At 34.3% G+C, this 12512-nt stretch overlaps 1 protein-coding gene across 5 annotated transcripts in view; it reads right to left on the reverse strand.

Annotated features, from left to right (window-relative positions):
- Positions 1-12512, reverse strand: part of LOC149797042 (serine/threonine-protein kinase Nek1-like) — a 138095-nt gene that overhangs the window by 38647 nt on the left and 86936 nt on the right. For 3 of the 5 annotated variants that reach the window (XM_089961708.1, XM_089961707.1, XM_089961706.1), the window contains 3 exons: positions 6108-6242; positions 4962-5279; positions 2749-2920 (listed from right to left, as the gene is read on the reverse strand). In XM_089961708.1, the coding sequence (XP_089817834.1) occupies positions 2749-2920; positions 4962-5279; positions 6108-6242 (625 nt within the window). The remainder of the gene's footprint in view (positions 1-2748; positions 2921-4961; positions 5280-6107; positions 6243-12512) is intronic. The other 2 variants (XM_089961709.1, XM_089961710.1) reach the window with 2 other exon arrangements.

A 12512-nucleotide genomic window follows, 5' to 3' on the forward strand; every position in this document is an offset into this window, starting at 1 on the left:
CAGCATTTTCTCTGTTAGAACATTCAAGTTTAATTTCCCCAACCAAACTCCTAATTACTACATATTCCCAAGATTTTGTTATAACATTATTACAACATTTAATTGGTTATATCATTTTATTTGTGCGGTCCATCAGACAAAATTAGATCAATTATAACATTTTTATCACCCGACTTCCTCATGCCAGGTAAATAATGGCAGTCATTCAAGCAACAAGGCATAACAATGGTGACAGGTAACAAAAGGCATGATAATCACACCTCATTCATAATGGCTAAATAACAAAGACATAATAATCACACCTTATTCATTATCATTATACAACAAAGGCCTGATAATTACACTTCCTTCATAATCACTAAATAATAAAGGCCATGAAAAATGTAATAGCAGTAATAAAGATGTCTTGCTGCACTTAATAGAAGTAAGGTAGATGTTTTGCTGTGCTTATTGGATGCAAGGTACCATATATACTCGCTTGTAAGTCGAGTATAACTCCAAACAACATTGATTCTGCATAATGCACCTGTATATTGGGGTCTGTGATGTTTATTCTACTGATTACTCCTTACAAACTGCACAGACCCAGATCTGCTGATGCATTATGTGACAGCAGATCTGGGTCTTTGCAATTTGTAGTTGGACTTATCTTATAAGCGAGTATATATGGTAGATGTCACACTGAGCTTAAAAGTAGTAAGGTAGATGCATCACCAAGCTTAACAGCAGTAAGACAGATGTCTCACTGACCTTAATAGCAGTAAGACAGATGTCTCACTGACCTTAATAGCAGTAGGACAGATATCTCACTGACCTTAATAGCAGTAGGACAGATATCTCACTGACTTTCATAGCAGTAAGACAGATGTCTCACTGACCTTAATAGCAGTAAGACAGATGTCTCACTGACCTTCATAACAGTAGGACAGATATCTCACTGACTTTCATAGCAGTAAGACAGATGTCTCACTGACCTTAATAGCAGTAAGACAGATGTCTCACTGACCTTAATAGCAGTAAGACAGATGTCTCACTGACCTTAACAGCAGTAAGACAGATGTTTCATTGACCTTAATAGCACTAGGACAGATGTCTCACTGACCTTAATAGCAGTAGGACAGATGTCTCACTGACTTTCATAGTAGTAAGGTAGAGGTCTTTTTGAGGTTAGAGTTGTTCAAAAAGACAAAGCTTCTTATTGTTGCCATGACTATGTGTGTAACTAGTTTTACAATTTGCATAAGTAGCAAAAAGCGTTCTCAAAAAAAGGATCAAGATTCAAAGACACTTTTAAATATGTGTGTGCTTCTGGCTAGAATCAATTAGAACCCAAATACATTTTATATATTTTTACTCTGCAATTGGTGAACTGATTCTATATATCTGTATTGATGTAAACGCACATTTTACTGACATAATTTGCCATGATTTCTCCAGGAATTTTCCAAATGAAAGAGAACTCTCACTTGAACACTTTCTTATGTAAGGATTAACTTTTTAAGAGGGACTGTTTTATAGGTGAACAGTATCCATAAATATACTTCTTATAGTGTGTTTCAACCAATGTATGTGTGTTAAACAACTTTTAACAAATAAAACAAAAGCTTTCAGTATTTTATCTTCATTACTGGCAGTGGCAGTGATCATATGTTATGACAATGGCACTGTCATATACATGTAACAGGCATTTCCACTGAATACCAAACACTGCTTGTCTGCCACTGTACAACCTTACAAATCAGAGCTGGTAAAATCTTTTAATAAATAGGTTGATAATCAATGAAAACATCTTCTGATCACTCAAATGCAGAAAGTCACTTAAGCGCTTGATTATGGCATTTGATGTTGCAGTAAAGTATTTACATGATCAGACTGCTTTTTTAATGGCATTGTTAACATGTTATTGGCTATATGTGCCTTTCCAAAGAAAACACTAAGTGATTGTGTTTTGTTAATATTAATAAATGTGTTATGCATTGTCAAATTGGCTGTGATTTTTATGTACTCAATTATTTTTAGTGGGGACTTTTTTATTTGTTAGGAATAATGTAATTATTCAACCCAAAGAAAGAAACAACTACTTAATTTTGTACTCGTGAACAGTAAAACAACCTTGATTTGAACACATAAAATAGATGAGTGTACTTATCAGGAAAAAAATATTACACACATGCTTGTAAAAGAAAGACCTTGTATTAAAGAATATAAACATAAACCATAAATAAAAATTAATGTATTAAAGATCAGAATCTGACTTAACGATATGAACACTGCACACCTTAATCCATTATAAAGTCACCATTGTTAATTTTAATTATGTTTCATTAAGTCCTTGAAATGCCAAGGTTTAACTCTAAAAGGGAGCTGGTTACCTCTTTCATTGTGTCTGTCTTCCTTACTGTAATCTGATTGGCTATTAAATTTTAGGTACTACCCAATAGGTCATGCTTAACACCTAAACTGACCACCTGTTGATGTTATCTGTTTCTAAAGGGAGGCTAATCAGCCTACCATACAGTACACCATCACACTGACCAATAGGTATTTCTTACTATGATAAGTTTTATATGGTTTGGTGACTACTAATTTGGCCTAACATTATTCACATGTACCATGTACAAAGTAATCTTACTACTGTCAGACCAGTTTTTAACTTCAGCCTTCACTTTTAAAAAACCAAGAAAATAACTGCACCATATAGCACTTAAATCACTGCATCATGAATTGAAATAACTAAAATTTAAATACTTTGTTTTTTCTTCTTTGTTTGATTCTTCCTCTTCTACATCTTCAATGGCTATTTTATTCGTTTCTCTCTCCTCCTTTCCTTCCTGATCCTCCTCTTCATCCTCCAACTGCACTTTTTCAAAAAGGCTTCCCTCCCCTTGACTGTGGGATGCAGATGGCATAGGAGCCTTCCCTAAAAGCAAGGAAAGCCATTTATTCACTTAGTTTATACAATTTCGATGTGCTGAAATCTTTTGCTTGAAATATTTATAAATAAACCATTTGTGAATTATATAAATAAGTAATATAAATAAAGAGCATTTATAAAATACTGTTTACTTACAATGTTACTTAAAAATTTGATATAAATAACTTGAAATTATTGTTATTAGTGTTAATTAACAGCAAGTTCAGAAAAAATACATACTGACTCACTATAATTTATTCTGAAAAAGAAAATTCCTGAATTTACCTTTATAAGTATGGACATAGAATGATTCTTTAAACATATTCTTGATATATTGCCTGCCATTCTTTTAAAAATAAAATTTTATAAAAAGTCTTTTGTTATAACCATAATAAAACAATTTTCAATCACTCTTATAGGACTAGCAATGTTCTACATCATTTAATAATATTGTCATGTGTATGGTATGCATAAAAACAGTGACACAAATGAGCACATACATTCAATGATAAAAACATGCTACTGAGGTCATAAAAAAATTCTTTGTTAAATTTAAGCATAAATTATTATTACATGGATCATACATTTTTTTTGTATAAATGTTTGCTAAATGCTGTAGAGGCTGTTTAAAAGTCTTGAATTCAAGGGTTCAACACATACAAGAGATCTGACAAACATCTGTACCAGAAAAAAACAAGTATGATCAGTACATCTTTGATGAAACTAAAAGGAATTATTAGAAGAGTAGTGAAAATACCAATCCTCTAGTTTTGCTTTACATATCTCTTTCTGAGGATGGCATGTGCCACCAATCAGCTGATGTATGGTCAATGTAAATGAGCACCTCACATGAGTGCCAGCTGTAAAGATTTATGGAGAAATAATCCCTTGGTAATTTACTTAACATAATATCAATCATTTCTGAGGAATAAATGGTCTACCAAAAGGCTGACAGGCAATTACATAAATTTACAAATATTCAGAACAACATACTGACATGGACTTTGGTAAACACATAAGTACTATAAAGCAGAAGCTGATATTTTTGTACTTGTATTATTATTAAACTGCTTTGACTGAATAAGATGCTTTCTGGGGGGAAAAAGTATTATTTTGATCCATGTGAAAATTACTTGCTTCCTTTGCAGCTGGAAATCGCATCATGACTGCCTACATTCAGCCAATACACACATAATACAGAATGCAGTATTTGTTTATTTTAGGTCTGAAAAGAAACCTAAAACAACACACATGTATGACTGACGCACAAGATATTATGGTGAGATAAGGCTACATTCACACACCTTACCAAACTATGCCAATACATGCATTTTTAGGGAGTTCTATATTTAAAGACAAGAGTACCATAAATGGCACATTATTTGCTTGGTTTGTGACCTTTTTTCCTACTGATGACCTTGACCTCTGAGCAAGGAAGTTTACTTTTTTATGTTAAGGTATTGATCTGGGTAAAGTTATCATCAGAATATCTACAGGGGTTAAATTATAAGAAATAAGGAAACTGACTTATATTATCACTTGTTGTGACCTGACCTTGTGGAAAGAGGATATGACTTTGAGTATCTGAGACAGTGTCAAGACAAGATATAAAACAAAGTATAGACTTATTCAAATATCTTCACTAGTTCAAAGTTATGCCTGTACATGAACATAGATCACTGGTTTATACATTCCCATGACATCGTTATGATCTTGAGGCAGTGATATTGCTGGGGTATAAGAAACTGATATATAACTGGTTAAAATTTCATAAAAATATCTTCAGTGGCTCAAAGTCTTACTCCTGACAAAGACAAAAATCAAGAGTTAACATTTTAACTTCCTCAGACCTTCACCTTAATGCAGATGGCCTGGCTATATAATGTGAAATGTCAGCTCTTCATAAGATAAAAGTGGGCAAAGCTTCATGAAAATCTCTCCGAGACAAATAAATGTAACGAGACAGATGATCAAATGCCATAACGTAATATGACATAAGATAGGTTTATAAAATTTGATAAAAATACATTTTATTAGTTTTACTAACCAAATTCCATAGGCTTGTCTGGTTTTGGTAGAAGCTTGGGTGTGGGTAAATTTAGAGGTTTATCTTTTGGTCTTGCAGGTACTGGAGGTTTAGAAGGTATGGATGGTTCTGATATTTTCTTTTCAATATTTGCATTAAGGTTTTGTTCAGATTTGACATGAGACTCAATTTGATCATTGGCTGGGAAAGTTTGATCAGAAGTCTTCTCACTGGATGAAGAACAAGTGGGTGTGGAATCTGCCTCATGACTGGCAGATGATTCTGCATCCTGGCTGACATTTGAAGAAGAGAGGCTGGATTCGCTGGAAACATTTGTGCCTGAGAATAACAATGGAGCAAAAATAAACATGCAGTGAAGATAATGCAAAGCATGCAGTGCAAAGTAAACTAGCAAATATTAATGGTAAAGAAAATAATATTAATATACATCTTTTAAAAATTCTGTTTCTAAGACACTGAAAGTGAGATTGCCATGACAGTTTTGAAAAGATAATGATAAAAGTCATTTCTGAAATCTGAAAAGTATTTAAATTATGAGGCCACAATACAAAAGCCATATTAAAAGCCACAACAACATCAATAACAAAAAGCGGCAACATAATTTTTAACACTTCAACTTTTGAAACACTTGACCAAAATGCCAGCATACATTGTCATATCAAATTTAAAAATCCTAGTAACTAGATGAAACTGTGTTATTACTTTTCTGCTAAGTATTGTACATAAAATGCATTGATAATTAAATTTAATACATCTTCAAATCTAACCACATATCATTTATTGATTTGTCCTCTGGGGAAATGATTCTATTACCAGTGGGTAAACTTCAAAATTAGTTCTAAAGAAAAAGCATTTTACAATATTTTAGCTTAAAAGAACTGATGTAGGATATTCATATTAAAAAGTTACACACTGACAAAGGAAGTCCATTAAAAAATGTATATTATTCAGAAAATTGATTAGGCATATAGTATTCATGCTATTTATGATTTTAAAGATATTAAATCCTATTAGTGGGATTTAGCTCTCCAATTTTTGCCATAACTTAATTTTTGGGGAAAAAAAGATTATTTTCAATAGGAGATGCATAATTTCAACATTTGCTCATATTAAAATTCAGAAAAAAGTGTAAAAGTCATGTTTCACCTTCAGTTTGCTGCACAGTTTTGATTATGACGGTTCCTTTCCGTATGGGACTTTGTGGTATTGTAAATGTGGACCCTATAACAGGTGGTGTTATGGGGTCTGCCTTTGCAGTGACAGGGGGACTGACACTCTCATCTGGAAGAATTATACACAAACTTCATTTACAAAAGCCCAGTATGTATCAAAATTAAAAAGAAGGATATGAATGTGTGTCTCATGTAGGTAACATTAACTTCCAATGCTAACATATGTTACTGTCAGCCATACTATTTATAGAAATATCATGTGATGCTGTTGCAGGGAGTTCAAATGGAAATAATATTATATAAAGGCAGCTGATGGACATCAATGGACTTAAATCACATTTCATGGGTTTCATTATGTGATGACTTTATCCATCAATTTAATTTTAAATGATTTCAAACTTGTTCTAAATAAGTAAATTATAGAAATAGAGAATTCTTTAGTACTTTTCTGCAGGTACCACTAATGCATGAACTAGAGAAAGTTTTAGTACTTTTCTGCAAGTGACCTCTACTGCATGAACTAGAGAATGTTTTAGTACTTTTCTGCAGGTGACCTCTACTGCATGAACCAATCAGTTGTCTTTGTATCCTATTATAATCCATGAGAAAATCATTATACAGTAAAGATTATTATGTTCTTGTATACAATGTTTCTTCAGGTAGAACATCTTAATTTAATTGTCCCAGCCAAATTCCTCATTAAACTAACAGCTTTGTTATAATGTTCCTTTGTTACAACATTTAATTGCTTACAGAATTTGATGTGTGTGGTTTGCTTCATAAAATTAACTCAATTATTATGGTCTGTCTGGGACACTTAACTCAATTATTATGGTCTGTCTGGGACACTTAACTCAATTATTATGGTCTGCCTGGGACACTTAACTCAATTATTATGGTCTACCTGGGACACTTAACTCAATTATTATGGTCTGCCTGGGACAAAATTAACTCAATTATATTTTATTAAAAATCACACATCATTTATAATAGATACTTTAGAATTGTGGGTTGTTAGTTCAATTCAATTAATAGAATAAATATGTCAATTAATAGAATAAATATGTCAATTAATATTTTATTTTGTTATTGATAAATAATTTAGAAATATCCTTTAGCTTTAGTTCCATACCATATGTTGACTAACTGAATACAGCTTAATAAATACAAATGACTGTTGACAATTTCTTTTCATTCAAATAAATAAAGGACTAATTTACTAGATGTTAAGTTACTGAACAAAGACAAAGTGATTTTTATGATTCACTGGCTACATGTACATGTATGTTGGCACTTTCATCTTACTGATGGATTAAAAGAACCAATTTTGACTTTTAGGGATGGGAATTATACTTCAAAACCAACAACCTGGGTGAAAGTTTTTTCAAGAAGCCAATTTTTGGAGTAAACTATAATTTTGTCAATAATACTTACCCATTCATAATCCCTTAGGAGTATTCCACTACCTCAACAAATCAAGCCTTCCAATTTAAGTATTAAAAAGCTAACAGATGCCTTCATACATATGGGGGAATCAGACAAGAATCAGACAAGAGTGATCTCATTTGGATAGAGGGATTGGCTCCAAATCCCGTCCACACTTCAAGAACTACCGGCATAGAATGCATGCCCTGCCAGTAGGATGTAACTGCAAGAAGGTTGGGGATTTGTATCCATATTATGATTGGGTAAGTATTATCGAAGAAACAGACTTCACTCCAATAACTGCATTCTTCTTTAAATACATTACCCAATCATAATACCTTAGGAGATAAGTTACGAGATGGAGGGGGTTACATACCCTTATCTTCTATACTCTTAGACAGTGTTGGGGGGTTGTTACTCAAAAAATGTATTATTTGAGGTCCCAATGTGGGTCAGTGCACAAGACTGAAAATGTGATGTAGTCCAATTGAGAACAGGTTATCTTTTGTTGTAAGCCAATAGAAAATTATTGGAAATTCAAATTGATAAAAAAGCATTTGGTATACTTAAAAACAACAAATAGTTGGAAGACTTAGCACTGCCCAATAGCATCACCTCACCATACATATACATATACATAGCATCACCTCACCATACATATACACATGTGCCCATACTTACATTATCACATCCACATAGCCATTAAATAAAGAGTCATTTTACCAAGTTTCTGCCTTTGGACAATTGAATATTTTCTTAGCTGATACAATCTTTGCTGCTCCCAATATTTCAGTAGGGGATCTTAAGGTAATGCTAGTGTCAATTGTGTTGATTGTTGCACTCATCAGAGACTGGGCATTGTTCAAACTTGTCCCAAATACCTTGCTGAATTTTTGCCAGCAAAGAAAATGATCAATCTGCATTGCTATGAGGGAGTGTCAAATATGTTGAGTGGTGCTGCTATGTCAATTGAAGTTGTACACTCCAGAATGACTGATGTCAATATGGTGTTTGCAGCATTTGCAAAAACTAAAATGCTCCCTATTGCAGCTGTTTTTCACATGTCAAACTCTGTCAACCAGAAGTTTTGAAATTTAGTTATACTGGGTTTTGCTTGCTTTGTAGATGGCTATCCTTTCCTGAGTCACAGCTGCATTTCAATACTTTCCCTTCAACAATGAATTACACTTACACACTATTCCAACTACCAAAGTAATCATATGGAATGAAATCCAAGTTGCAAAAACACATTGATCCCAAATCTGCCAATAATCTTTAAAAAAAGATTGTTAAATATTCTCATTCAAGGCAGTAATAACTTTTGTTTTCAACACACACCTCTTGTTTTACCTGATTTCAAATTAATTCAGTTGTTCCACTTTGAGTACTTTACCTGTCCAAATTAGCCTAATGGGCTCTCCGCAGCAATCTTTAAGGGATTTAACATGGCTTTCCTCTAGCTATTCTCAGACAGTTAAGTAATTTGTGAAATGGTTGTTGCTTATCTATGACCACAATACCATTAAACTCCCTCCTGATGATCTGTTGTATAAACTACTCCTGGGACAGTTTTTCATCAGCTCTAATCAGGACTATTTCCTGTTTATACTGACTACATGCTAAGGCATATATAGTTGTGGTCCAAAAAGGTCTCTATCTCTCTCTTCCCCCCCCCCCCCCGTCATCTTAAAAAATGTTCATTTAGTTTTGCTAACATTATTGAAAATCGAACTTTTCTAAACATGACCATGTCAAGGGGTTTAGGTTAAAAAAAAGCAAGCTGTTCAAGTGAAATGACATGTTATGACAGATATGCCTTAACCTGAAGAAGGCCCATCTCTGGTCCCTTAAGGTATGTGAGGCAGCTTGAACTCCTGTGATATGACCTGGATAAGGTAGTGACTACTTATGTTCTAACACAACTGACATGGGGACTGTTTTTTCACGCAATTCCAATGGTGTCGCATAACCATGTCACTGAGATTTTGCCAAACAACACAGGAAGGTATCCTATAGTGTTGCTACAATAGGTCCCACCAGATTAAATTGAGCACTTTCAGACAAAAGATCTTGGAAGTAAATAATGCTAGAGAAAGTCATCTCTGACCACCACCAAACTGCTTAACTGTATAATATCCTTTGGGAACAGTTGTGCTTGAATGCAATGCAGGTGGCAACTGCTCTAATCTTATAAGTCAAAATGTGCAATAATTTCATTGGATCATGGATTATTTCTCCATATGCAGAGTGAATACCCATCTTATACAAGATATCAACCTAACCCTCTTTCAGAGGTAATGACGGGTGGTCTCTCTCTTCACACTGGATTGATTCATTTCAAAGGTTCTCAACAGGCTCTGTAGATGGCCCTGAGGTAAAAGATTCAACGTGGAAAGAGTTTTGAGTGGGAGCCTGTTCATGGCAATGAAAGCAGACTGTTATAAGTTAAAATTGAACCATCCTGATGGAACTGTAGATAATTCAGGTTGATTGACAATGCATGCATTTTCATTGATCCTGCCTGCAGTAGCAAGAACTAGGAAGCAGGTCTTACATAAGCTATGAACCAATGATACTCTAGATAGCAGTTCAAGTGGTGCCTTATTTAATCATGTCAGAACCCATGTAGATTCCATTTTAGCCATGACAGATCAAAGTTCGCCACAGAAAGTAAAAGAGGTCTTTGCTTTGTCCTATATTCTCCCTTCTGAGGTGATATAATGTGTCTGAGAGTTAAAATAAAACAAACATGTAGAGCCATAGTAAAAAATGAACTATCTGGGGTAATAATGCCTTAAAGGCATTTGAACCTCATGTTTGCAATCTATGGTATGACATGATGTTCCATTTAGACTACTTACTTGTAAGACACATTGTATTCTGAAGCAAAACACATTAGAGAAAAAGAAACCAAAATTCATAATTATGATGCCATAAGAAAATTATCATAAATTTATTGTTGTGTGGGCATTTAAAGGTATCACTATTTTTTCAATTAATTTTTCTGGCTGACCAGTGAAAATTGTTACTTGCATTTAAAAAAAGCAGCATTAAAAGTAGAAAATAAAATGTTCATTGAGTTTAGCCTCTTTGTTTTTGGTTAGGTTGGCTTCCTCTATGTGTCCTTCAGAAAAGTACTTAGCTCCCATTTCCTCAATATGACATGGTCAATAATGGGCTGAAAAGTTCTGTTACAAACCAACCAATCAACCAGAATACTGATAACACATACTTATATTCAAAGCACGATAAGCAAATGAAATATTACACAAGAAAAGGGTGACCACACGCATAACAAATTTTAAATACAGCAATAAAATTGATGGTACCCACATTTAAATTAACAATTAAAACTATATACCTGTGATGCAGTGACTTAGTAGCAATGATAAACATGGATGTAACAACAGCAAACAACACTGACAGCACACATGTAATTTGAAAATAGTGAGAAGGGATGATTAGGTATAGAAAACATGTCACCATGTACACTGAACAAGGGTCCATGAAACAACTTTTTTATGACCTAAGCCTACCAATGTTGTGTTGGTCACTATAAATGAATTTCCCTTTCCAGGCCAAGTACATGTATACATTCTTTTAGGATGGGGCTATAAATAAGCTTTGCTTTTCAAAGTTATGACACAGGGGCCAGTTCCCAGTGGGTAGGGAGATGTCCAGGGCCCAGTGCTGGCTGCATAAATAATTTGGCCTTTTCATGCTGAGAAAGTATGCACCTGGTTAAAATGTGGGGATTTCAATGGTTTTCAAGAAAAGTACAGACCCAGACACCTTTGCTGGCTGTAAATTATTTGTCCTTGTAATGTCAAGTGACATATATACTCCTTGGTAAGTCAAGTCCAACTACAAACAATTCAGACCCAATGCATAATGCACCAACAGATCAGGGTCTATGTTGTTTGTTCAAATGATTACACCAAACAAACTGCATAGACCAAGATCTGCCAGTGCATTATGGGATAGCAGATCTGGCTCTGTATAGCTGGCAACTGAACTCAATTTATGTGTGTGTGTGTGTGTATGTGATTTAGATTTTCCAGTCATATCACTATGATGTCTGCGGTATGGCAGTTTAATGTGATGTCAAGCACTGGGGCATCATGCCGCAGACATGCAGCAGCATGATGTTCCACCCAGTCACATTATCTTGACACCAGGAGGTTAGTGTCCTAAAACCAGTCCTAACACTAACATCTTAATGCTGAGCGCCTAGTGAGGCAGCTGTTAGTACCATTTTTTAAGAAGTCTTTGGTATGACTCAGCCATGGTTTGAACCCACGACCTCTTGCATCCGGGGTGGATGCTCTAACCACTAGGCCACCAGTGTGGTCAACTCAACTTATAAGTGAGTTCAAACAGTATATATATATATATATATATATATATATATATATATATATATATATATATATATCTTTTATAGTATTGACTCTGAAGCATGTCCCCATGAGATAGGGAGAGACACAGGGGTCAGTGCTGGTTGCATAAATGACTAAAAGCCTTTATATGCTGAGAAAGAGTAAATGTGATTATCGGGCAGAGTTCTCAATGGTTTTCAAGTTATGACCCAAGGGCTGTGTCCCAGAGGGTAAGAACAAACCATGTGGCATGAAACAGGAACAATGCTGATTAAATAAAGGTTAGCTGTCTACCTATGCAATATTCCATATATAAATCCCAAGATAACGTTAGTGTTACAGTAGATGTGCATGGAATTCTAAGTAAGTTGAAATCTGGGTGTGACTTTTGACCTATCTCACCCCTCGTACTAGTAAGAGGATTCACTTTGATGGGGAAAAAATCCTTGCACTCTAAATATTAAGTGTGGCAAGTTTAATGTATTAATCACATGAATACATAGCAATACTCAAATACTTGGCAATATTCTAATACATGGCAATATTCAAAATACTTGCCCTGTCAGACCATGTGA

Source organism: Sinohyriopsis cumingii, chromosome 6, assembly GCF_028554795.1.
Source record: "Sinohyriopsis cumingii isolate HCF-2022 chromosome 6, ASM2855479v2, whole genome shotgun sequence".
In the NCBI taxonomy this organism is placed as follows: Eukaryota; Metazoa; Mollusca; class Bivalvia; order Unionida; family Unionidae; genus Sinohyriopsis; species Sinohyriopsis cumingii.